The sequence below is a fragment of the Calypte anna genome, chromosome 10, assembly GCF_003957555.1.
Source record: "Calypte anna isolate BGI_N300 chromosome 10, bCalAnn1_v1.p, whole genome shotgun sequence".
Lineage (NCBI taxonomy): Eukaryota > Metazoa > Chordata > Aves > Apodiformes > Trochilidae > Calypte > Calypte anna.
The window spans coordinates 449,494-474,658 of record NC_044256.1 but is presented as its reverse complement, the minus strand read 5'-3'; the positions used below and the strand labels follow the sequence as shown (position 1 = coordinate 474,658).

The window sequence follows — 25,165 nt, the reverse complement described above, 5'->3', positions numbered from 1 at the left end:
TGGTGGGTGGCAAGTGGAAGAGACCGTGTCCTGCTGTGTTGGCCGTGGCAGTGGTCACCCTGTAGGTGGTGGCTTTAAGCTGGACAAGGACACCTGGTCCTCTCTGCACCCTTGACATGCTCTCCTGCTTCCCTTTTCCCCCCTCTCTGCACCCATCTGGCTCCTGGGCTGATGACTTGGGTTGTTGTCATTCTTGATGAGCCTGCAGCCCAGGGGGAGCTGAACGCAGCAGTGCCACAGAGAGGCAGCTCCTGTTGGCCTTGGGAATCCCCGGGGAATGAGGGAAGTGTTCAGCAGAATGCCCTCTTTAAAGCTGCCTCTGCTTGCTGGGCACTGCTTGCGGGTTGCCCGGGGGTCTCCTCAGCCCCAGCCACCCGGGTGGTCACGCCAGCTCCTGGTGAGGAGGTTGGGGGAGAGCATTTCCCTCAGCTCAGGGCTCTCCTTTCTCACTTCTCCAGGCAGCGGCATCTCTTTCTGAAGCTCTTGATACATTTGTGAAACCCGAGCTGCTGGATGCCAGAAGCGGCTTTAGATGTCGCCAGTAAGATGATTCCTAACAAACATCTTCATGTTAGATCCTGCCTTGGGGTTTGCTGTGGTTTAGAGTGCAAGGGAGGCTTTGGTGGAGGGGAGGTGCACAGTGATGGGACACAGCTTTCTTGTAGTCCAGCCTTCTGACTGTTCTTCAATGAGAGTAAGGGTGTGGGAGATGGGAGAGCTCGTCTGGCTTTCTTGGGGATAGAGAGGAGGGGGCATTGCAAGGGCCCATTGCAGCACTTGGCTCTCTGCTTGCTTTCAGCTGTGGCCAGGTGACTGCTGCCTCCAAGAGGCTGACGATTCACTGGGCGCCCAAGGTTCTCACAGTGGGACTCAAGAGGTTTGAGGATGTCTCCGGTGGGAAGATCACCAAGGTAAGTTGGCAACGGGAGGGAAACCTTCCCTTCCTGGAGCAGGAGGTTTCCCCAGGCGGTGTGCTCCCTCACGGGTTGTTCGTGGTGGGTTTTTCCTGCTCCCTTCCTTGGAGAGGAGAGGAGAGTTGCCAAGGGAAGAAAAGTGTGTGCTCTGCCCCGACAGAGCTGCTCTGGCCCAGAACAGTTTCCTGCCGCCCAAACCAGAACATGGAGCTGTAGTGCTGACCAGCTCCAGAGCTGGATTTCCACACACCTGGGTCCTGGTCTTGGCAGGCTGTGTCATCAAGTAATTTGGGATCATTTCTGAGCCCCCTCGCTCTCTCCATAGGTTGTGAGGTATCCCAAGGTCTTGGACCTTGGGCCATACACAACAGCAGGAGAAGCGCAGCACTACTCCTTGTACGCTGTGCTGGTGCACAAAGGAGAGAGCTGTCACTCGGGACACTATTTCTGCTACATCAAGGTAAAGAGCAACTTGCTTCCTCAGCAGGGGGAATTGTGTCCTGGGGAAGACCAACTTTCCTGGCAGTGTTCCTGGCCGCCAGAGGCTTGGGGGAGAAGGTCTCCTGAGGGCTGGAGGGGATTGGTTTTGGAGTGCTCTTGGTTCTGTAGTGTCCTGCCTGTGTTCTGGTGGAGAAACCAGGCAGCTCATCTCCCTCTGATGCCCTTTTTGCAGGCCAGTAATGGGCTGTGGTACAAGATGGATGACTCATCTGTGACTCCTTGTGATGTTAACACAGCTCTTCAGCAGGAAGCCTATTTACTGTTTTATGACAGGTTAGAACTAGCGTAAAAATGCCTTCAGAACGTGTTTCCTCTTCCAGCTTTGGCTCTTTTTCTTCTCATCCTCCTGAGTGTTCTTCTTTCTGTCAGAGGAGACATTTCCTCCACAAAGTAGCATGGAGTGCTGTCAAAGCTGAACGACCCCATGCCGGTCCTTGTCTCTCCTTGCTGGGCTTCAGGCTGCTGCCCAGCTGCAAATGTCTCCTGAGGAGGCCATAGAGGGTATAAAGAGGAGGTCTTGCTCCAGCAGGAGCCCCGCTCCCCCAGCCCCACACGGAGGAGCTGGTGCTCTCTGGGAGGAGCGGAAACCTGCGAGGGGCTGTGCTTACGGCGGCTTTTGTGCCCCTCGCCCCAGGTGTTTCCCTAAAGACTGGGTGGGGTCTAGCCTCTTATGCTCCTGTGAGGCTGCCCAGAGAATAAGGGTGAGCTTATAAGCAGAGCAAGAGACAGGATCTTAGTGCTTGGAGGGTCGAAATGGAAAAATTATTACTCAGACACAAGGGTCAGCATTTATCTTGGCTGTAGCCTTGGACTCCCTTGGGCTTCTTTGCTCTGTCCTGGTTTGAGAGGAGCAGGAGAAAAAGGTGCCTGGGACATGGCCAGCAACTGTCAGGCTGTTGATGTGACAGTGAGAATGGGGACACACAGCTGTGCCCCTGGGGTGGAGAGGATGGTTCAGGTGACCCAAATGGACTAATGAGTATTCCTTGCCATGGTGCTCAGTATAAAATGGCTCCTAAGAGAGCCTGGTGGTGGATTTTCTGGGTTGGGCCCTGTTTGTTATTGAGCTGCACGTGGTGGTGCTCCTGCTGCTCGTTTCCTTAGTGGAGGAGGACAGAATTCATGGATGCAGATTGTCAGCTGCCTTGTTAAGTAGGTCCAGATTGGTTGCTGTAAGGGTCTCAGGGCTTGTCACTTGGACCCTGGGCTTGGGCAGCCCTGTCTGCTGCTGAGCCCAGTGTGGGACAATTGTGGTTGAGCCAGAAGCAGCAACTAAGGAGGCAGAGTTCCTTATTTCTCTGTGTTGGATAGCATTGTATATCTGATTTATAGCAAGGGCTGTTTGTAGTTCAAAGGACATCTTCAAATACCATAGATGTAAAATGTCCTTTCTGAAGCCATTTTAAGTTCTGAAAGATTAGAGAAGTTCCTTTCACACGTGACTGTTGCCCATTACATCTGAACATATTTCAAAGCAAAGTAAGTCGCTTCTTTAACTTGTTTTGAGAAATACCAGCATGAGCCTCCATCCCCAGGAGATTTACTGCCCCGTGCAGAGCCTGTCCCAGACATCTCCCTGTTCCCCCTTGGCCCCACGGGCTCTCCCCGCAGGCCGTGCAGCTTTGGGGACAGCAGCACTGCCACCCCCATGCCCACCCCCCATGGCCTCTCCTCCTTCCCCAGGATTGAGCAGAGTTCCGGGAGCCGGCTCCCACTGGCCTGGGTGAAGGATGAGGAGAAAGAGATCAGTCTCCCCATCCCAAACAAGGTGGCCCAGCTGCAGGAGACAGGTGAGTGAGGGGTGTTTGGCTGCTTTGCTGTGCTCCTGCATGGCAGGGGCTGCTGGGCACATCCCCGGCCTGTTCCGTGCCAGTCCCCTCTGTGGGTCCCCCCGCCCAGGGCTGGCTCTGCCCTCGGGAGCTGGCACGGGGCTGGGTGATGGCTAAGGGCCCTTTAGTCTCTCCTGCCAGCACCTTCAGCTCACCCTGCTCCCTTGCTTTGTTAAAGATTCCTGGTATTCATCTGGGAAGAAAGAAGAGGGCCAGGAGACGGTTGAGGATGCTCCAGAAGACTTAGGAGAGGTACCTACAGAGACTGCCACCTGCCTTGTGCCTGCTCCACCTGCCCCCACGCTCAAAGATGCCTTTCCAGACAGCTGCCCTAAAAAAACAAAAAACAAAAAACCACAAACCAGCAGAGTCCTGTGAGTACAAGGGGTCAACAAAGGAGCCCCATAATCTTCTCTTGTTGCAGGACCAGGATCTGAAGTGGTTGAGAGATGTGATAGTCAACCTGTCACCCTCCGTCCTCAGGAGCCTGCAGGATGTCTCGCAGGTATGGCATTTCCAGAGCAGGTCACAGTTTCCCCCGTGCAATCCCCCAGGGAGGTTTCTCCCCCAAAGCCCTCTGCACCCTGAGGGGTCCAGAGGCATAGAAAGGAGCAGAGGCTGCAGTGGGAAGGGGCTCTGGCCACCTCCTGGCTACGGCAGAGTGGTGTGGGGATTCTTCCCTGAGCCTGCTGGGAGGGACCCCAGGGACATGAAGGCAGAGCCAGGCTTTGCTGATGTTCCCAGGAAGCTGTGGCAAATGATCCCCGGGTAAGGAGCCTCAGCTCGCTCAGGGGAGACAGCTGGCCCAAGCTCTGTGCTGCATCTTTGGGAGTGGAACACCAGGACCTGACCAGGGAGCCTGGGCCTTGGGCTGCTGGGAGGGACCCCTCCCTGTGTGTGGCATCTGAGGGGATGGTTGCAGTCCAGTGGCAGCACCATCCTCCCCTCTGTTCCCTGCAGGCCAAACAAATCTTGAAGTGCGTCCACAGAAACGCGGAGCACGTGCGCACGGAACCAGGGCAGTTCCTCCTAAGATCCGTGCTTGGGCTGCTGAGCGAGTGCTGCCCTGAGGAAACAGTTCAGATCCTGCTGATGATCAGTCCCTCCTGTGACAAGTATGAGCCCCAAGAGCCCTGGGGACTTGCTCCATAGCCCAGGCACAGCACAGTGGCCAAGGCAGCCCTGCTAACAGAGTGTTCTGGCTTGCAGTGCTGCGCTGGCCGTGTGGGAGATGCTGCTGTCCCTGCCCAGCACGTCTGGGACAGTTCTTGACAGGCTGCTCAGCGTGATCCAGGGCTGGAAAGCAAAGTGTGCTGTCCCACCTGTGAGTGACCAGAGCAGGTCTTGCTCCCCTTCAAGGCTGTTCTTGGCTCCCCAGGAAAAGAGACACAGCCCCTCCTGCCTGCCCCAAACAGCCCCCTCCTCCAGGCCTTGGGGACACAGCCGGACAGGGCCAGCAGGGACCTGCCCTGCACCAACCCCCTTGTTCCAGCCCCACGAGGCTGCCCCATGAGCTCCCCAAGGACAAATAGGAACCCCGCCCCTATCTGGGCAGCACTCTGCTTCCCCACTGCCTGCACCCCCTGCCCCGCACTGCAGCTGGAAACCTGGGGCAGGGGCCAGAGTTGGGTGCCAGAGGGGGGGTCACCGTGCTGGCCCAGGGAGGCTTGTGGGGCCACCCTGAAGCAGGAGGGGTTCCCCCAGGGCTGCTGGGCTGTAGCCTGGCAGATGGGTCACAGCCTCCTTGGGTGTCTCTGTGGGCTGGGCCGGTGCCTGAGCCGCACTCCACGTGCAGCCCAGGGGCTTTGGCAGTGCCCCAGCAGCTTCCTTGCCCTGAGAGCTGTCCCTGTGTCTTTCTGCAGGCAAAGCAGGTCCTGTCCAGACTCAGTCAGCAGCCCCGCTGTCAGGAGATCCTTCAACTGCTCTTCCCCAGGCTCCTCATGAGCGTGATCTACAAGGTTTCCCTGGGTACAGTGATCCTGGGACGGGAGCCGCCTCAGGCTGATCAAGCCAGCGCTTTGGGGTGCGCCAGCCCCTTCCCCTGCCATTCCTTCCCCTGGGCCCGCGGCCAGGGCCCCTGCTCTGTGTGTAACCGGACCTTGCTCTGCACACAGGGTGGCAGTGGAGGGAATTAAAGCTCTGCTGCACGCCGCTGGCTATCAAGGCCACGTCGAGAACATCCAGAAAGAGGGTGGCTGGGACATGATGCTGGACATGGACACCCTCGAGAGTGGAGTCACCTTGCTGGCCAGGTGAGAGCAGAGGAGTCCCCAGGCACCCAGGCCCCGGGCTGCAGCCACAGCGCTGACCAGGGAGCGATCCGAGTGGCAAGGGGTGCTCCTTGCCTGGGGAGAGAGCAGCAAGTGGTGTGGAGGCTGTGGCTGGGGGCAAAGGCGTGTCCTGGCTGGGCTGGGCAGGGCAATCCCAGCAAGGCTTTGCCTGCCCTGCTCACTGCCAGCACTGCTTTTCTTTCCCTGCCCTGCCCAGAGAGATGAGGAAGAGCCCTGCTAAGCAGCAACGCCTCCTGTTCCAGCATGTCAAGGAGATTCTTAACCAGAGGAGGGAATGGCAGTTCAACTTTGCCATGACTTTCTATACTGAGGTAAGCCTGGTGGGAAGCAGTGCCTCTGCCAGATGCTCCTGAAGCCGTCCCTCTGGCACAGGCGGCTGCCGCCGGGTGGGATGACAGTCCCTGGAGCTGGGACAGAGGGCTCTGCTGCCTGGCAAGTCAGTCCCTGGGGCCTCCATCCAGCCCTTCCTGCTGGGGCAGTGCTCAGCACCCCCACGTGTCCACGGGCAGGGCTGCCCCCCGGAGGGGCTGTGTCAGCCCCCAGGCCCTGAGCTGGCAGGGGTAGCCAGGAGCAGCAGAATGCCAGGGTCCTGCAGCTCTGCCCGTCTCTCACCGCTGTTGTTCTTTCAGCTGCTGGGCTGCCAGGGCCTTGGGAAGGATCGGAGTGATGTGCACCTCCTCCACTCCTACCTGGGCCATGGCAATCAGACAATCCGTCTGATGGCACTCGAGGGCTTGGTGGCACTCTCGGGAGATCCGCGGATGGTGAGTGAGACGTAGTCAGGCGGAGCCGCATCGGCAGCCTGGGGCTGGGGCAGGGGTAACACACTGGCTTGGGCCTGGCTGAGAGGAAGGAGGTGGCTGTCAGCAGAGAGAGGGGTGGCTGAGCAGGGGCCACAGAGCCTTTGCTCTCCTTGTTCTCTCCTTCATCCCCATCGGCACGCGCAGCGCCTGCCGGGAAGCCGGGTGGGAGGCTGGTGCTCAGCACGCAGGGTGTTTGTGCCAGGCTGCTCCTCCACTGCTCCACCCTCACAGCAATTCTGTTTCCTCCAGGCAAGAGAAATGCGGGACAGCTCTCTGCTGGAGAGCATCCTGGTGTGCCTGAAGGATCCATCCAGAGACATCAGGATGGAGGCCTTGCTGCTCTTCCAAAACATGATGCATCTCCTGAAGAGGAAAGAGGCCAGCCCTGTCGCTCTGCTGCTGGTGGAGAAGCTCCCAGCCCTCTTTGGTGATGTAAGGCTGATGTGGGAGCCTGATCCTGTAGAGGAGCATGGGGCAAGGACAGCTGCCCTCCAGCCCAGCCTCTTTGGGCAGCACATGGGCAGGGCTGCTGCCCTCCTCATGCCCCTGGGCTCTGCTGAGAGGGCTGCTGGGCTCTGCACCCAGCATGGCTTCTCCTTGGCCTCAGCCTCTATGGAGGTGCCCTGAGCCCAGCAACCCCAGAGCATCTCCCCTCACACTGACCATGTTAATAGCCTTGGTCACCGTGGGTGGGGAGAGACTGTAGCTGCAGTCACACCGTCTTCCTTCCTACCAGGAGTCCAGCCAGGTGCAAGAGCTCTCCCTCAGCCTCTTTGGGGAGACGATGAAGGCTGTGGCGAGGAGGGACAGGGGAGAGATGAAGAAGACGCTACGTAGGGTCGTGTTCTCTCTCTTCCTGCAAATGTATACTGAGAGCAGGAGTATGGCCGAGGTAGAGATTTGAAATCTGAGTACCTGCTTTGCCCTTCCTTCCCTCTGCCCCAGCCCTGGCAGCAGCAGCTCATCAGCTCATGCCCATTTCTCTTGTGCTGGCTGCGAGAGTGCCATAGCTGAGGTGGTGGCTGCCCCGTGTCCCTGCCTCGGGCATTGAAGCCCGGGCATTCAGGCTCTGTCCCCAGCTGCCTCTTCCCATAAGTAGCTGGGGGCAGCTAGCAGCCTTGCCAAGAGGAGGGGGAGGACAGGTCTCCTTCTCTGAGCTGTGGTGCCAGCTCCCACCTGCTGCTGTTTTACAGGCCTCTGGCAAAGCCCTCCTCGTCAGTGCCAAGTTTCTGGGCTGGAGGAAGCTAAAGAGGGTGATCAAGAAGGGGAAGAGCTGGCTGATCGGAGAGACTTTGGTGAGGACAACCCCCAGGTGCCAGGGCCTGGGCTGGACAAGGGATGCTCCATGTGCCCAGGGTGTGGATGTGTAGCTGTTCCTGGCTGGCCCTGATCCAGAGCAGAATGCAGAGCTTGGAGCTCAGTCCCCCTTCCTTCCCCTTTCCCTAAGGCACAGCCAGGGCTGCTTCTGCAGGCCCCTCTTCCCCCAGCCCCTGGGTGCTTCAGGAGCCCCCGGCCCACCTGGGCCCTGGCAGCAGCACGGAGGGGTCACAGTACCCCCAGCCAGACCCCCTCTGACTGTGGCTCTGGGTGCACCTCAGCCCCGCCGGGGCTCCTGGCTGGCAGAAAGGAATGGCCTGGGGGGGAAGGGGTGGGCTGGGCAGAGGGACTGCTCTGGCACACGGGGAATGGTCTGTGCCACCCCCATGACATGACTTTGGGCACTCTCCAGCTGGAGCAGGACAGGAGCAGGGTGGAAGACTACATGTGTTTGTGCCTGCCCTACCTGTCGGACTCTCGGGCCAGCGTGAGAGCGGAGGCCATGAGGTTCATAGGTGAGCCACAGCCCCCGGGGACCCTCTTCTGGCAGCCCTGGCACCCCAGCCCCCGGCACTGCCCTGGCAGGCAGGAGCAGCCCTGTGGCTGTCTCGGGCAGGGCCCTGGCCTCCTGCTGCCCCCTCTGCTCTGCCCAGGCCTTGGTGGCCTTGGTGGCCGCCTGGCTCAGTGTCAGCAGCGCCCTCGGGGACTTGCCCGGGGCCATCCGTGCGGAGTGCTGGGCAGGAGGGCGTGCGGCCCAGCTGGCCGGGCCAGGGGCTGTGCTGCCGCAGTGCTGGGGAGGGGGAGGTCTGACGGGAGCTCTGTGCACAGGGACTGCTGTGCAGCGCCTGGGGAGGAGTCCACCTGAAGAGACGCTGGAGGTTCTGTGCAATGGTGAGTAGGGTCAGAGGTGCTGGGTGCTGCCATTCCTGGCTCCGCTGCAGGGAAAGGAGGGAGAAGCTGTGACTGTCCCACCCCTGGAAGTGTTCATGGCCAGGCTGGCTGTGGCTTGGAGCTCCCCGGCCTAGTGGGAGGTGTCCTTGCCCGTAGTGGGGGGTTGGCTTGGGACTAGGCGATCCTTAAGAAGGTCCCTTCCAGCCCAGCCCAGTCTGGGAGCCTGGGATTCCTGAGCAGCAGCTTCCAGCTGCTCCCTTGGTCCCAGCTGCTCCTCCTAGTTAGGGAAAGAGAGGGATGGGGCTTGCATAGAAGGGTCTGTGCAGACAGCAGCCTTTCACCACTGCTCACTTTCTTTCTGTTGCAGCTGTCAAGCACTTTGATAAGGACCCTGATGCCTCAGTCAGGTCCCAAGCAGGTCGGACCCTGCACATCCTGCAGACAGTGACGGAGCTGCAGAGCCAAAGATGGTCCTTCCGGAGGCTCTGCTTCTGGTGCTGATGAGATAGGTCAAGGACAATTTTGCTGCCACCATCTTCCTGACGGTACTTGCACCACTGCCCTGTCATGGCTGCTGTTCCCCAGACCCTCATGTGCACCACCAGGCTATGCCCGACTGTCTAAGTCCAAACGAGTGCCCCTGGAACTCTCCTGTGCCCTGACTCTCCCAGTTAAACCTTCCTAATGTCATCCCAGCAGGAGGAAGTGGCCGTGCTGGGGTGAAGGTCCTGGTGGGATGATGATCCCCGAGCGTGCAGAGCACACAGCATTTGTCCTGGCCCCTCCTGCTACCTGTACATCAGCTTACCCCTGTGAGTGCCCTGGCCCCAGCTTGTTGGACAGCCAGGTTACCCCTCTTTCAGGAGGTGGTGCAATGAGGCACAGGGCAGAAGGGAGTCAGGGTTTATCTCAGCAGAGCTCTTATAAACCCCAGCACTGCTTTGTCTTCAGGGCTTCGTTTGGCAGCTGCAGGAAGAAGGCAGAGTGTAAAATGGAGGGCGTTTCACCCAGAGTAATGAGCCTCGTCACCAAGCACACCTCCACGGGGACAGCCCTGGTCACACCTCAGGATGAACACTTGCTCCTCACAGCAGTCCTGCTCAGTGTCCTGGGCATCATGAGCTGGTGCTGAGTTCTTACAGCCCACCTACAGGTGAGGAATTGCATCAGCAGCCGGAGACTCCCAGCTGATTCCAACTCTCCCAAGAGAGTGAGAAGCAGCTGCTGCATTCCTCTTCTGTCACTTCCAGGAGGTCACCAGGGTGTCTGCAGAGTTTGTGGCCTCTCCCCCAGAGACCTGGAGCGGCTCGAGTCATGCGGCTGAGCGCACGCCCAAAGCAGATCCCCTCTTGGAGCCTGTTTGGATTCATCGGGAGCTGCCCCCCAGAGGCTACAGGAGGTTCCAGCCTTGCCGGGCAGGGTCCGTGTCACCGTGTGGGCCCAGGCGGCTTGGGACAGCTGGGCAGGGCACAGCTGAGCCAGAGCTGCTTTCCTTGTCTCCTCAGAGCAGCGGGACGTGCAGCCTCCTGGCCTCTGGCATAGCTTCCAATAGGTCAAAGAGGTCCCCAAATAAAATGTGGCCTTTGGAAAGCACAGCATGTGGTGAAATCTGTTCTATGGCACCCAGGCTCTGATCCTGGGACAGATGGGTGATTCCGGGCTCAACGCATCACCAAATCACAGGAATTGTCCAGGCTCCATTTTCTCGCCTCTCTGGTGATTGTAAATGCTGAACACTGTGTCACAATCAGGCTGTTCAGTGGCAGCTTCCCTCAGAGACATTTGGGAAAAACAAAACTCTCTTGTTTGATGTAGACTAAGTCTGAGCAGTGCTGTGGAGCTCCAGCTTTGGGTGCAGTTCTGGGTTGTGCCCTGCAGAGGAAGAAGAGGCAGTGTTGCTGCCCAGCTCGTCTCTGTGCAGCCCCTGAGCACGCAGGGTCCTGGCTGAGTCCCCTCCGTGTCAGAGCCCCGCAGCAGCCCCGGGCATGAGCAGCCGGGCCGGGCACTCGGGCTGATGCCCTGCAGCTGGGCAGGGGCCGTGTCCTGGGGGTGGGGATGGGAAACTCCTGGGGCGGGGGGCACAAAAGCTGCCGTGAGCACAGCCCCTCCTGGGTTCCTGTTCCTTTTAGCAAACAGCAGCTCCTCCGTGTGGGGCTGGGGGCTCCTTCCTGCAGTAACTTTGCAAGAAGGTCCTTTTGGGCCATCTGAGAGGAAGCCAAAAGCAGGACTCTGATACAACTGGTAATTGAAAGCTCTTTATTCTGATGGCTGTTTGTTGCTTGGGGGTGTTGGGCAAAGGGCATTGGCTTTGTTGGGTGTGACATCAATGCTCTGTTCTGCAGTAGACTGGGCATTGGCTCTACCTGGTTATCTATGGCAATCTCTACTGAACTGTTAGGGTTTTTCTGTTGATGGGGAATTACACATCCTTCCTTCATACCAAACTGAGTCCATCAGAGTCTGGAGGTTTTGGAAATGGTTGTCCCTCTTTTATATGTTTGTGTGTCAAGTGTGGTTTCTTCTCAGTAGACATAGAGGCAGCTGTGGGAATGGCAACACAAGTATGGCCACCACTTGAGCTTTGGCAGTGGCTTTTACTGCTGTGCCTTGGCCAGTAGTGGCCCAGGGCACTGTTCTGTCAGAGCCTGCAAGAAGCAGTGCTGCTTCCCTGTCCTGACCCGGGGGGACAGGGAGTGGGGGTTTTGGATCAGTTCCCCACAGGTTGCCCCTGTGGTCAGGCAGTGAAGAAAGGCAGCTGAGCCTTGTGTTACTGAAGGCAAAGCAAAGATGGAAGGTGTGGGGGAGAGCTCTGATGGAGGTGAAAGACCAAATCCTCTCCACAAATTCTTCAGAATCTTCTGCAGAAGGTTGAGCAGCAAGCCCTTGTGAGGTCGCTCTTCCCTCATTACAAAGGGAGGAACCTGAGCCAGAGAGAAACATTCAATCCTTTCTTCTGAAGGACTTGTGAGATGTACGGAAGGACTTTGGCTGGGATGAAGCTGAGACACTTGGCACCTGCTTGCTTTGGTGTTGGGTTGGTGGTGCTGGTGCAATCTACTGAAATAATAGAGAAGGCAGACAGTTGGGAAAGCTGTCCAGAGATGGAGGCATGGATCAAGCAATCGAGAAGAAAGTAAATGCTCTCAGCCTCTGGAGGAAGCTTCTGGCTTAAGATCAGATATCCATGGAACACTATTTGGCAGCTCCCCTCTAGAATCACTATGTGGTCTCTCCAGCCATGGGTCACAACTTGGCAGCATGCCCCAAGGCTCACTATTTGGCAGCACTCCCCTGGAATCACTATATGGCACAGCACTGTGGAAGGATGGTTGGCAGAACAAGGACATATGGACATGAGCAAAGTTACAAACAAGTTAGCAAGGCCCAGGGTGCCAACTCCATGAGCTGCAGCTGCATGATAAAGGTACAAGGATTTCAGCAGTTCTCACGGTCACGGTGTCCTGATACATGCCATTGCGGTTAGCAAAGCAGGATGTAGATACAGCTTTATCAGTAGATAACTTTTAATTAGAGCACCAATCATGAGCTCAGCTTTTGCAATATGTATGAGCTAATTAACCTGAACTTGGAATACAATAAACGAGCTTGGTGGATTCTTATATTAAGCATCTCCATTCTTCCCTTGTCGCGACACAGCATAGCACTGTCCTTAGAACATAACTAAAAATGCAGGCTGATGCATGGGGACTCATTGCTTATACATGACTAAGCAAATATGACTCTCTTCTTTTTCCATACAATTCTTCCATTGACCTGTTACTCAAGTGTCTCACAGGCAAGGCCAGGCAATGTGGAAGCCTCTCTGTTTCCTGCTGTGAGCACCTGAAGGAGATAAAGGCAGATTTGGGGCCAAAGGTCAAAGACCCCAGCCCTGCTTCCATGGAGCTGGCCCAGCACAAAGCTGGCCGGGCCACCCAACCTGCTGGCAATGCTCTGGTGTGATCACAGCCCCGGAGCACCTCTTCCCTCCACTTCCTTAATCCCGGCTTCCTCTGCTTGCTCTTGCTTCCTACGTCCTTGGACGCACCAAAGAGCCTGTGCTGCCACTACCCCCCTCCCCCTGGCCAGGGGTCAGGGAGCCGGAGCCTCAGTGCTAACCACGGCAGGGGTCGACTGTAGTGGAACAAAGCAATCAGACGCCTCTGATTACCGAGAAGTGGGTGTGAGCCGGTATCAAATCCACCTGTGCCAATTAGGGCAGGCCCCCTATTGAGCATGTGCAAGACCAGGGGGCCAATGAAAGGTGAAACTCACAGCCACAGACTAGCTCACTCTCGAGCACTGTATCACCTTTATTGCGCCACTAGCGCTCATCGCCTCCAAGGTGAGGCTCTCGTGGCGCAGCTGGTTAAGACCCAGTACTGCAATGCTGAAAGCCCCGGGTTCGAGACTCCACAGAGAGCCTCAGTCAACTACTAAACCATGTCCTTAAGGACCAGGCACTTGGGCACTGAACTCCTCTTCCCTGCAGCTTCCATGGGCTGCACAGACCAGCTGTGGAGATCAGAGCCCCCCTGCTGGGACCTGCTCAGACCCCTCTTCCCCAGCAGGGTCTTCTCCTGGACAGCACTGGGTGCTGGAGTCTCCATGGAGCAAAGCTGGGTAACCCTCTCCTGCTGTCTCCTTGCCCACTGCGCAGCCTACAGGGATGTGGTTCTTTGCAGACCATCCCCACCATCGCCTCCTGCCAAGACAACAGTGTGGAGGTCCTGCCCATCCCTTCAGCAAAGAGCAGAAGAGTGGGGAACCCCCAGGAGCTGGCTGAGGGGAAATCTCAGACCCTCCCAAAGGCTCTCCTGGAAGGCTGCAAAGGCAGAGACGTGGGCTGGATCCCAACGTGTGCCCCTGAGGCCATATGGCTGCCACAAACTGTGGTGGCTGCCATGGAACTGGAGGGTTCCAGAACACAGGTGCCGGGCCACTATGGTCACAAAGGGCCACTTGTGATGTGCCACCTGTGATGTCACATGGCCAGGCCTACAAAAGCCTGAGAAGTGGGCCAGAGGATGCCAGTGTGGTTGAGCTGACCTTCGGGATAACTCGGCTCCTTCCTTGGCTAATCGTGTGCCTTTTGTGTTTTGTTCATTGCTCCTTTCCTGCCCACTTTTCCTCAGCTTCCCTCCTCTGTCAAAGGTGTTTGGGTTTGCCCTGCCGGGACAGAGGAGAGAGGAGCTCAGGTCAGGGTACGGAACAAGGAGAGGTCTCTCCTTTCCCAGCTCTCGTGGCTTTCCCAGCTCTCCAGTGCTGTGGGAAGGATTCATTTCGGCTCCCTCTGCTAACACCACAGGTGAGCAGCAGCTCCTCTGCAGACAAGGGGACACACAAGGTGATCTTTCCAAAGGGCCTTGAGCACTGCTGTCAGATGGAGTCCTGTGACAGGGACAGCAGGGCCATCAGCCTGCAGCTCTGCAGGCACACAAGTTCGAATGTGGGCTGGTTGGCCAGGCTGGCAGGGCACAGGATAGTTTCCCAAAGGGATTCTCGACCAGACAAGTTCAATGGCAGCCTCTCCTGAGGCTACATGACTTTCTGTCTTTGAGGTTTGAGCTTGTTTCCCTGGGTGGGCCTCCTGTAAACAACTTGACTTGGGAAAGATGCTTTCGTGAACCAGAAAGGCTTCTTCTCTTTACAAATGTCATTTCCCTGCAGTTGCCATTGGAATGGCTCCACAAGGAAATGAGGACAAGAAGCAGAGACCAAGAGTTGGAGCAGGACTCGAGAATATGGGCAATACCTGCTTCCTCAATGCTGTCCTCCAGTGCCTCACCTACACCCCATCTCTGGCAGACTACCTGCTCTCTCGGGATCACAGCCAGTCCTGTGAGTACTCGTATGAATGTCTCCTTGTCAATCTGTTGGGCACTTCCCAGGGATTCCCAGGATGTGGAACTGGATGCAGGAGAAAAGCAGGCCTTCTTTATCAACCCCCTGTCAAACCCAGCCTTGGGTTTCTTGGAATAGAAGAAACTTTTAGCATAGAAGCCACTTGTCACATCTGTCAGAAGGGCACCTCTTCCTAGCCCTGGGACTTGGTCTCCACTCCTGCAAGTGAAACCTTCTTTGCCCCAGCACAGAAAACTTCTGTCAGTTCAGCATCCTTCTGCAGAAAGGTTCCCAGGCACTTGCCGGGACACTGGCCTCTTGAGAGCAGAGGAGTGGAGGCTGTTCTTACCACTTCAGGATCTCCAGTAGGTTTTCCACTGCTCGGGATATTTGGCTAACCCAAGAATCTTCTCTCCCTCCCTCCCCTCCTCCCTCTGTCCCTCTTCAGGTGTTCGACCAGGCAACTGTGTGATGTGCAGAGTGCAGGAGCACGTGTGCAAGGTCCTGCATGCCACAGGATCTGCCATCGTGCCTGTGGACATCATCACTGCTCTCCCAGGTAAGCCCTGTCTGGTGCTTTGCCAGGTTTTCTTCCCTCCTTGGATTGGAGGAGAGAACTCCCAACTTCTTCTTTCTTAGAAATCGGAGAACATTTCAAGCTCGGCGTGCAGGAGGACGCCCACGAGTTCTTGCGCTGTACTCTGGACGCCATGCAGAAAGCTCATCTGTGTGATGGCAGCTTGGACACGTCTTGTCAGCACACCGTCATCCATCAGATATTTGGGAGCTTTCTGAGATCCAGAGGTACTTTTCCACAACTCTCCTCTCCCTGGGACTGGCTGTGCCCTTCCCGCTGCCTGTGGGAAGCAGCTGTGTGTGTGACTGGCGCAGGAGGGATGAGCAGCGTAAGCGGCACATTCGGTCGCCTTCCCCTCTCGCTGAGCTTTCCAACTTCCCTTCCAGTCTGCTGCTTGAGCTGCCAAGTGGTTTTTGATGACTACGAGCCCTTCCTGGATATCCTTCTGGATATAAAAGTAAGAGGATTTGTAGTGGTGCTTCAGGATGTCCCAAGGCCCCTGTAGCTTTCCAGAACCCGGGGGTCTCCTCAGCCCCAGCCACCCGGGTGGTCACGCCAGCTCCTGGTGAGGAGGTTGGGGGAGAGCATTTCCCTCAGCTCAGGGCTCTCCTTTCTCACTTCTCCAGGCAGCGGCATCTCTTTCTGAAGCTCTTGATACATTTGTGAAACCCGAGCTGCTGGATGCCAGAAGCGGCTTTAGATGTCGCCAGTAAGATGATTCCTAACAAACATCTTCATGTTAGATCCTGCCTTGGGGTTTGCTGTGGTTTAGAGTGCAAGGGAGGCTTTGGTGGAGGGGAGGTGCACAGTGATGGGACACAGCTTTCTTGTAGTCCAGCCTTCTGACTGTTCTTCAATGAGAGTAAGGGTGTGGGAGATGGGAGAGCTCGTCTGGCTTTCTTGGGGATAGAGAGGAGGGGGCATTGCAAGGGCCCATTGCAGCACTTGGCTCTCTGCTTGCTTTCCAGCTGTGGCCAGGTGACTGCTGCCTCCAAGGGGCTGACGATTCACTGGGCGCCCCAGGTTCTCACAGTGGGGCTCAAGAGGTTTGAGGATGTCTCCGGTGGGAAGATCACCAAGGTAAGTTGGCAACGGGAGGGAAACCTTCCCTTCCTGGAGCAGGAGGTTTCCCCAGGCGGTGTGCTCCCTCACGGGTTGTTCGTGGTGGGTTTTTCCTGCTCCCTTCCTTGGAGAGGAGAGGAGAGTTGCCAAGGGAAGAAAAGTGTGTGCTCTGCCCCGACAGAGCTGCTCTGGCCCAGAACAGTTTCCTGCCGCCCAAACCAGAACATGGAGCTGTAGTGCTGACCAGCTCCAGAGCTGGATTTCCACACACCTGGGTCCTGGTCTTGGCAGGCTGTGTCATCAAGTAATTTGGGATCATTTCTGAGCCCCCTCGCTCTCTCCATAGGTTGTGAAGTATCCCAAGGTCTTGGATCTTGGGCCATACACAACAGCAGGAGAAGCGCAGCACTACTCCTTGTACGCTGTGCTGGTGCACAAAGGAGAGAGCTGTCACTCGGGACACTATTTCTGCTACATCAAGGTAAAGAGCAACTTGCTTCCTCAGCAGGGGGAATTGTGTCCTGGGGAAGACCAACTTTCCTGGCAGTGTTCCTGGCCGCCAGAGGCTTGGGGGAGAAGGTCTCCTGAGGGCTGGAGGGGATTGGTTTTGGAGTGCTCTTGGTTCTGTAGTGTCCTGCCTAGGCAGGAACCTAGGCAGGACACTAGGCAGGACACTAGGCAGGAAACCAGGCAGCTCATCTCCCTCTGATGCCCTTTTTGCAGGCCAATGATGGGCTGTGGTACAAAATGGATGACACATCTGTGACTCCTTGTGACGTTGACACAGCTCTTCAGCAGGAAGCCTATTTACTGTTTTATGTCAGGTTAGAACTAGCGTAAAAATGCCTTCAGAATGTGTTTCCTCTTCCAGCTTTGGCTCTTTTTCTTCTCATCCTCCTGAGTGTTCTTCTTTCTGTCAGAGGAGACATTTCCTCCACAAAGTAGCATGGAGTGCTGTCAAAGCTGAACGTCCCCATGCCGGTCCTTGTCTCTCCTTGCTGGGCTTCAGGCTGCTGCCCAGCTGCAAATGTCTCCTGAGGAGGCCATAGAGGGTGTAAAGAGGAGGTCTTGCTCCAGCAGGAGGAAACCTGGTAGCAAGATTCCAGTGGAACTGGGCATTTGTAGCCTTCGTGATTGAAGCCCTGAGGGTGCTGCAAGAACAGCCCTCAGCAGGGATCACTCTTTTTCTCTCCAGGAGCTCCGATTTGAGGACTGGAGCAAGGGCTTCCTCCTCATCATCAGCACCATCACGTACCCGGTCCTCCCTCGGTCAAGGGGTGGCTGGCAGCCAGCAGGTGGGTTCTGTTGGACCCTAGGGTCTGCCTCGTAGGCCTTGGGTAGCTCTGGGGAGGTGGGTCAGGGCCCTAGACAGACAGTGGATTTCATTGCTCTCTTTTCCTTCCCACACTGCAGCAATGCTGTTCCCTCTCCCAGCATCACACCAAGGTCCCTTCCATTTCTCTGCCTTTGTCCCTTTTTTCTTTGCTGACCTCAAGAGGACCTTTGGGAGTCCCTTAACTGTCCCCTCACATAGCTTCTGGGGTTTTTCCACTCTTCTGGTCCTTGCTGATGGAAAGATCAAAACCTTTGAACTGCTGTCTTTGCAGGACCTGGTGATGGGTAAGGAGTCTCCAAGGGACAGAAGCTCCTCTAGACAAGCCAGTACCAGCCATGGATCCCAGCAGGGCAGAGTCTCTGCACTCAGCAGATCCATGCTCAGGGTCGAGCACACCAGAGTCTCTGTACCAGCCACTGTCAGCCAGGGGATCCAGCAATGCAGAGTCTCTGCACCAGGCACCACTGGCCAGAAATTTCAGGAGAGTGGCCCCTTTGGATTAGGCAGCGCTGGCCAACGATTCATTCAGAATGGCTCCTTTGGCTGGCAGCTGAAGGTCCAGCAGTTCCTTCAGAGTGGCTCCTTTAGAGCAGCAACCATGGGCCAGCAGCCCCAGAGGAGCTGGTTCTTTGGACCTGCCAGCACTGGCCAGCAGTCCTGGGCGGGTGCATGGGAGGCATCTTCAGGCCGGCCAAGATCCAGCTGGCCGGGAGACGAGAGCAGAGGGTGGCACAGCTTTGGCCCTTCTGCCTGTTACCAGAGGAAGAGCAGGGACTGCTTTATGTGCAGAAGGGAACGTCACTGGCTGCTCCACATCGAACCACACCACCACATGCTGCACGCCAGGCAACAAGACAAAAGCAGAGGCTGGCACTGCTTTGTCCCTTCTGCCTCTTTCCAGAAACCTCCAGAGAGGTTTCGGAGCAGATCCCCCCTGTGGGGCAGGGATTTCCACCCCTTATCTCCACATGTCAGCACTCCAAGGGATCAGGCAGCTCCAAGGGCTCAGGGAGCTCCGGTGCCCCTCAACAGCAGCTCCTTGAGGGTTCCACCACCCAATGCTGCTCAGGCAAAGACACCACCACAGAAGAGGGAGCGGGGCAGGTCCCCGCAGCGGGGCTATGATCGCCGAAGCCCATCTGTTGATGTCATGGACTCTGGTGGGAAGAGGAGGAGGAGGAATTCATCATCCGAGCAGAAGAAAACAGACAAAAGCCCCAAGAGGCAGCGGATGTGATGTCGGCCCTTGGAGAACAGGCAGCTGCCCACTTCAACAGCAGCTGGACATCAGTCCATGGGGCCTGATGTCCCCCTGAGAAGTCACCACTGTTGAAGTGTCTGGCAGCCTATCGCTTTGTGCCCCCACCCTGCCCGCCTGTCAGCACGTGGGCAGGGGTAACAGCTTGGATGAGTCAGGGGCACCAAAGCCAGAATAAAAACACTCGTTTGCCTTTCATGTGGAACTGAGGGAGAGTTTTCTTCCGTGCAGGGTTGGGAGCACCTGGTGGCAAGAGCCAATGGGGAGGGGTCTGTGATGGCAGGTTGAAAGCTGTGTGCTGGCATGTGCCCCTCCTGCAGCTCTTCTCTGTAGAGAAGAGACTCGAATGGAATAGGCCCAGAGCATGGTGTTCAGTGGAACCCCGTAGGGGGAGAGAGAGAGAGGAATGGGGGGGGGAAAAAAGCCCATCGTGGAGAAAAGCAATTGCAGAGGGTTTTTTTTTAATATATCTTTGCTCGTTGCTTTTGGTTTTATAAACATGCTATTGAAGCTCTAAATGCAACGCCCACCCCACCAAACCTTGATTGCCTCTCTTTGCACTTTATTGTAGTTTTGCCACTGTTTTACACGGGGTTTGTAATGATTCCAGAGAACAAGAGCTCGGAACTCAAGCCCCGCTACCCGGTTCCGCCCGCCAATCCCCTCGCTGCTCCCGCGACCCCGGCCCCCTCGTGGTCCAGACGAGCTCCCAGGACCGCCGCGGCCCGGCCCCAGCGGGGAGCAGCCAGCAGGACGCTGCCGACCCCCGCCCGTCCCAGCAGCGGCTCCCGCGGCCGCCGGCGCTGCCCGAACCGCTCCGGATCCGCACGCGCACCGCTCCCGGGACCCCACCGCTAACAACCCCTCCTCCCCGCTCGCTGGATATATAGACCCCGGCCCCGCCCCTCCCGCCACCACAGCCAATCGCCACCCGCAGCATCCCCGGCCCAGCCAATCCCGCCCCGCCCGTTCCCCCTCCCGTGTCCGCTACGCCCAATCCCGGCCCGTCATTGCGATCCGGCCCCGTCCCGCAGGCCCACGAGTGACCGCTCCTCCCCGGGACGGCGCCGGAGTCCCCGCTCTCCCCGCGGCACTAGCAGACCCCCGAAGGACATGGTCGACCCCTCCACTTTACCGCCCCTAGGCCGCCGTGGACCCTCTCCCCCTCGGCGCCGATCCCTGTCCTCCCTCCGTCCCCCTCCTCACCAAGGGTCCTGCTCCCGCTGTGTCCCCGCATTTGGACGCTGTCACAGCAGTGGCACGAACTTCTCTGCACAGCTTGGGAGCGCATAGGTACACAACCGAAGGGGAGCTGATCGTCTGCAGACTCGCTCCAGATGCAAACACGCTTCTAATTTTATAGCTCTCGCCCTCCTTATTTTCAGCTACCGACAAAAATAGGTGTTTTTTTTCAACAAAAACTTGTACTCGGACATTCCCACTGAAATTCATAGCACTGGTGACTGGGAAGGGTCTTTGGACAAGGGCCTGGAGGGTGCGACAAGAAATGATTTCAAGATGTAAGAGCGGAGTTTGAGATGGGATTTGAGGAATAAATTCTTTGGTGTGAGGGTGCTGAGCCCCTGGCCCAGGCTGCCCAGAGAAGCTGTGGCTATCCCACCCCTGGCAGCGGTCAGGGCCATGTGGGATGGGGCTCGGAGCAACCTGGGCTGCTGGGATGGGCTTTGCAAACCGTGGCAGGGGGTGGGACTGGATGGTCTTTTAGGTTCCCTCTCCCACGAGCTGTAGGATGCTGTACCTCTGACACGGTTCCCGGGCTGTGCGCTCCCCCTGCCGGCTTCCGCCCCGCCTCTCCCTCCCGCCCCATCCCGTTGTCCCCGTTGTCCCCCTTGTTCCCCGGCTCACCACCCCCCACGACACCCGCGGTCCCTCCCTCCTCCGCCAAGCGCTCCCTCAGTGCCCGCCCCTCGCAGCGCTTCGGCACCGCCCATTGGCCGGCACCACCCCTGCCCCGCTCCCCATTGGCTGCGCCGCGGCTGCGGAGCGTGGGGCAACGTGGCAGCCGCCCGGCGGCTGGAGCCGGCACCGCCCCGCTCCCGGCCGGGAGGTTCCTCCCCCCTCTCGCCTCCGCCGTTGGTCGCGCCCGGGCGGCTGGAGCCGGCGGGCGGGGAGCGCGGCGCGTACCACTGCCGGGAGGGGGCGGGGGGAGCGGCGGGCGGGGCCGGATGCAGGCGGCGCGGCGGGCGCTGTGGCCGTGCTGCGAGCGGCGGAGGATGAAGGTGCTGGTGGCGGCGGCGGCGCTGGGCGCTGCCCTCCTGCTCCTGCTGCCCGCCGCATCGCGGGCCGACGAGCGCAAGAAGGGGCCCAAGGTCACCGCCAAGGTCGGTGCGGGGTGGAGTGCGGAATGATGGGGAAGGGCCTGGAGAGGCCCGGCTAGGGGCGGAAGGAGGCCTGGCTGGAGGGGAACTTGCTGGGGTGGCCGGGGTGGGGCTGGGGTACGGGAGGCCTGGCGCGGGTTGTGAGGCAACGAGGTTGGCCCGGTTGGACGGAGTGAGTCAGACTGGGTGGGTCGGTCCAGCCAGATGTCGCCGGCTCCGCTGATCGCCCCCCCCCCTCCGCTCAAACGCACCTCTTTCTCATCGCTAAGGTGTTCTTCGACCTGCGGATCGGTGAGGATGATGTGGGTCGCGTCGTCATCGGGCTCTTTGGCAAGACAGTGCCCAAGACAGTGGAGAACTTCGTGGCGTTGGCCACTGGAGAGGTGACTGCCTGGCTGGGCCTCCCCCAGCCCTCTGGGAGGCTCCTGCTCAGCCCTCTGGGGCAGAGCTGGTTGGAGGGAGCTGTAGTCTGTCCCTTTGCCTCACTCCGTTTTCTCCCTCCCTCCTGCAGAAAGGATTTGGCTTCAAGGGCAGCAAGTTCCACCGTGTGATCAAGGATTTTATGATCCAGGGAGGAGATTTCACCCGTGGGGATGGCACTGGAGGTATTTTGACGCACACCAGCCTGAGGATCCAGCAGCGGTCCTCCCAGCCACTGCCTGGCTACCACTGGGGACCAGTGAGGAGCTGGACCATGGTGCCATGTGGCCTGAGGGGGTACACAGCTCACAGAGACCTTACTGTCCCCTCTGCCCTGCCCCTGACACACAGCAAGAAACCTTTTATATTTGTCCTCCCCTTTAGGAAAAAGTATCTATGGGGATCGCTTTCCCGATGAGAACTTCAAGCTGAAGCACTACGGCCCTGGCTGGGTGAGCATGGCAAACGCTGGCAAGGACACCAATGGCTCCCAGTTCTTCATCACCACAGTGAAGACACCATGGCTGGACGGCAAACACGTGGTGTTTGGCAAAGTGCTGGAGGGCATGGTAAGGGGTGATGGATTCCTGGGGGGAGAGTGGCACTGAGGAGGGGCTGGGAGGTGCCTTCTGGGATGGGATTGCTCTGCTCATACCTCTGTGTTCCCCAGGAGGTGGTGAGGAAGGTGGAGAACACCAAGACAGACAGCAGGGATAAGCCCTTGAAAGATGTCGTCATCGCCGACTGTGGCACCATTGAGGTGGAGAAGCCATTTGCCATCGCCAAAGAGTAAACCCATCCTCCTGGCTCTCTGAGGTGGGCCCGGGGCTGCCCCCTCCCCACATCTCTCTGTCATCCCAGGGCAGGTGAGCAGCAGCAGAGCCACTGTGCCCCATGTCCCTGCTGCCCGGCCTCATCTGTCACAGCAGGATGGGACCAGCCTCTCTACCCATCAACTTTTGTAAGAAGCACATGCACCAATAAATGTGACCAATGTGTTTTTTAGAGAGCTGCCTGCCTTCTGCTCTTGGAGGTTGGGGTCGAGGGGGTCACCCCAACCAGATGCATCTCTCCCACTCCCTTCTCTCACGTTACGTCAAACCAGGGTCGGTCCCAGGTGTGCTTTGCAGTTACAGAGCACAGCCCTCTGCCCATCAAGCCCGTGTGATTTATTGCACCTGAGTCTGGATGCTGAGGGGTTTTGCCAACACAATTTGGGGTTCTGAGGTTCCTGCCACACCGCCAGATTATCTTGGCAGAAGGCAGAGCTGTTCTCCAAGCAAAGGAACTTTGGGGTGCCCAGAGAGTAGCTCCTACCATATCCCTTTGTTTCTCCCACGGTTTTCCTGCCCTTGCTGCCCAGAGATTGTTTCCATTGCCCGGATCCTGCCTGCCTGCCATGGTGCCAGCTGAGCGCTCAGGAGCCTGGTGGGCCAGGAGCTCGAGGTGCTGTTGGGCTGGGGGGCAGGTAGAGGCCCTGCAGCACGCCCCTGAGCACAGTGTTGGGGAGCAGGTCTGCAAGGAAAGAGGGGAGCTGGAGTGGCTCTGTGTCCCTCCAGTGCCTTGTTCACCCTTTTGGGGCCCCAGAGCCTTTTTCTTAGGCTTCGAGGACCCGTGGTCCCACTGCTTACCCATGGCTGGCGGCCGCACGTAGGGGTCAGTGCAGAAGCTGAGGATGGGCCGCTGGGAAGGCAGCTGGCAGGGGCTGCTGTGGAGAGGGGAGATCAGCACTGCTTCCACCTGGCTGCCTGCCAGCCCCTGCCTGTCCCCATCATCCCCAACCCCATTGGCTTGGGGCAGTTCACAAGGGATAATCTGGGCATGGGCAAAGCCTGACAGCACCATCCCCTGCCTGTCAACTCACAAGGGGCTGCTGGCCTTGGAGTCCTGCTGGCCATGCCGCACCTTCAGGAAGTCCAGCACATCCTGGGGCAGCTCCTTGTTGTGGTAGAGGACACCCTGCCATGTGCCCAAGGGGGAGGGGAGGGGTCAGCAATCCAAAAAGACATACACCCCCCCTCCAAAACCACCACTGGCTGGCACCATACCTGGATATAAAGCTCCAGACCCTGCCGGCGCTGCTCCAGCACTTTGGGCACCCAGTTGGGGACATGACGAGGTGGAAAGTCAGGGACCTTACAGGTCTTCTTGATCTAAGGTAGAGGAACATGGTAGCAGGGTGGTCCATAGCAGAGGAGGCTGCTCCAAGGAGCAGGTGTCCCCTCGTACCCACCCCCCTGGGGTGCTGGTGGACTCACCCTCTTGTGCAGTGCCTGGAACTCGCTGTAGCGCTTGGCCACTGTGTGCCGCCGACCATTGCAGAGCACCTCCACCCTGAACACCTGTGACCAGGCAGCCACAGCCTCATCATCATCAGCCTCCCAGGACAGGGGCCTCCATCTCACCCTCCTCTACCCACACCTTGTGGGGAGCACGTGGGAACCTCCACTCCCCACTGGCCAAGACAGGCAGAGACTCCCAGCCCTTAGGATAGATGTGGACATCACCCTACCCCCTGCCAGTGCAGATGGGGACCATGGGAAGTGTCAGGGACACACCCCCAACCCCCTGGGAGAAGTGGAACCACCCCCTCCCCCTAAGGCAAGCAGGGATCCCCAGGGACATCCCCTGATTTCAAGGGTAAAGGGTCCCTGAGAACAGACAGGGACCTCCACCACACCGTGCCAAGTCCCCACTCCCTCTAGGCTAAGACATCCCCTGTCCCCAACCCCTGGGGCAGAGGATGCCCCTGGAATGGACCCTAGAGGACAGGCAGAGCCCTTCACCTCCTGGGGCATGTGGAAACCCCCTCAGAGACCTCCAACCCCGGGGCAGATACAGGCACTTCCCCCCCTCCCCACCCCAAGGCAGGTGGGGTTCTCTAGGGATACTTGAGGACCCCCAGTGCTCAGGACAGGTGGGGACACCCCAAAACAGAGAGGGACCACCATGTCCCTCACCAGCGAGGATCTCCAGGGACCTGCAGGGACACCACCCCCCCCGCCTGCTGTGGCATGTGGAGACTCCCTGGGGACACCTGGGGACCTCTAATCCCTGGGGCAGGTGAGGGCCATCCCAGAGGGACAAGGACCCCCACCCATGGGGGCCAGAGAGAACTCCCGGACCTTGAACGCCCTCCCCTCCCTTCAGTGTCATCTCTCACCCACCCACCCCACCGGCAGGGACAGGCAGGGGACAGGCAGGGACCTCCACTCCCCCATGTGGCAAACGGGGACACTTTGGGGACAACTGAGGTCTTCCAACTCTTGGAGCAGAAGGACACAAGCCACACACACACACACCCCTGGGCACAGCTACCCCCCAGCCCCCAGGTGCCCCTCACCGTGTGCCCCTTGTCAGGGCTCCGCGCTGCCGCTGGAGGCTCCGCCGCTGGGATAGAGACGTCGATCATGGCCCGAGGGAAGCAGGAGGGGCTCTGGGATGGGACCCAGCTCGACACCCCAAAGCCAGCCCAGAGCAGCCCAAAGAAGGAACCAGCGGCTCTAGGCTCTGAGGCTGGGGGTGGGGTTGGGTTTTTGGGAGCCTGGAGGTGCCGCAGGGATCCGGCCCTACAGGCACAAGAGGAAAAGAAAGCGGGAAGTCAGCCCAGGTGCCTTTTCCCCTTTCTGAAGGCAGAAGGAGTATCAGGTCTGATGCAAGCCACGGTTGGGGGCCTGGAGGGCAGGGGTGTTGCAGCCCCCCAAGGCTCCAGGCTGACTTCTGCGGGAGCGTCTGTCTGCCTTGTCTGTCCGTCCCTGCAGCACGACACAGCCCCGCTGAGCT

General features: G+C 58.3%; 3 protein-coding genes across 5 annotated transcripts; 2 read left to right on the top strand and 1 right to left on the bottom strand.

The window, feature by feature from the left end:
* Positions 1-14,160: 14,160 nt before the first annotated feature.
* Positions 14,161-19,767, top strand: LOC115598853 (ubiquitin carboxyl-terminal hydrolase 17-like protein 6). Its single transcript, XM_030457171.1, has 10 exons — positions 14,161-14,387; positions 14,839-14,949; positions 15,030-15,194; positions 15,354-15,424; positions 15,594-15,676; positions 15,936-16,047; positions 16,376-16,510; positions 16,753-16,853; positions 17,225-17,324; positions 19,234-19,767. Exons 1-10 carry the CDS (start codon positions 14,228-14,230, stop codon positions 19,765-19,767), a joined length of 1,572 nt encoding a protein of 523 aa, XP_030313031.1. The 5' UTR covers positions 14,161-14,227.
* A 933-nt stretch (positions 19,768-20,700) lies between these two features.
* Positions 20,701-22,389, top strand: PPIB (peptidylprolyl isomerase B). Its single transcript, XM_030456835.1, has 5 exons — positions 20,701-20,965; positions 21,232-21,345; positions 21,474-21,567; positions 21,767-21,951; positions 22,053-22,389. Exons 1-5 carry the CDS (start codon positions 20,810-20,812, stop codon positions 22,173-22,175), a joined length of 672 nt encoding a protein of 223 aa, XP_030312695.1. The 5' UTR covers positions 20,701-20,809; the 3' UTR covers positions 22,176-22,389.
* A 141-nt stretch (positions 22,390-22,530) lies between these two features.
* On the bottom strand, positions 22,531-25,153 carry SNX22 (sorting nexin 22). Of its 3 annotated transcripts, XM_030456837.1 has the most exons (7): positions 25,044-25,139; positions 24,726-24,951; positions 23,641-23,724; positions 23,431-23,535; positions 23,247-23,341; positions 23,014-23,090; positions 22,531-22,897 (listed from the first exon to the last, which is right to left on the bottom strand). In XM_030456837.1, the coding sequence occupies exons 2-7, from the start codon at positions 24,792-24,794 to the stop codon at positions 22,800-22,802; spliced, it is 528 nt and encodes a 175-aa protein (XP_030312697.1). In that variant the 5' UTR covers positions 24,795-24,951; positions 25,044-25,139; the 3' UTR covers positions 22,531-22,799. The 3 variants fall into 3 exon arrangements, with proteins under 3 accessions (XP_030312697.1, XP_030312696.1, XP_008488668.2); XM_030456836.1 differs by having other exon boundaries at positions 24,726-25,153; XM_008490446.2 differs by having other exon boundaries at positions 23,014-23,087; positions 24,726-25,153.
* Between the last annotated feature and the right edge of the window lie 12 nt (positions 25,154-25,165).

Coding starts and splice junctions, on each gene's coding strand:
- LOC115598853 (XM_030457171.1), top strand. CDS start 14,228: ATGGCTCCACAAGGAAATGAGGACAAGAAGCAGAGACCAAGAGTTGGA. Junction 14,950..15,029: donor CATCATCACTGCTCTCCCAG/GTAAGCCCTGTC, acceptor CTTCTTTCTTAG/AAATCGGAGAACATTTCAAG. Junction 15,195..15,353: donor GAGCTTTCTGAGATCCAGAG/GTACTTTTCCAC, acceptor CTTCCCTTCCAG/TCTGCTGCTTGAGCTGCCAA.
- SNX22 (XM_030456836.1), bottom strand. CDS start 24,794: ATGATCGACGTCTCTATCCCAGCGGCGGAGCCTCCAGCGGCAGCGCGG. Junction 23,342..23,430: donor GTCTGGAGCTTTATATCCAG/GTATGGTGCCAG, acceptor GGCACATGGCAG/GGTGTCCTCTACCACAACAA. Junction 22,898..23,013: donor CGTGCGGCCGCCAGCCATGG/GTAAGCAGTGGG, acceptor CTTTCCTTGCAG/ACCTGCTCCCCAACACTGTG.
- PPIB (XM_030456835.1), top strand. CDS start 20,810: ATGCAGGCGGCGCGGCGGGCGCTGTGGCCGTGCTGCGAGCGGCGGAGG. Junction 21,346..21,473: donor TGGCGTTGGCCACTGGAGAG/GTGACTGCCTGG, acceptor TCCCTCCTGCAG/AAAGGATTTGGCTTCAAGGG. Junction 21,568..21,766: donor CCGTGGGGATGGCACTGGAG/GTATTTTGACGC, acceptor CCTCCCCTTTAG/GAAAAAGTATCTATGGGGAT.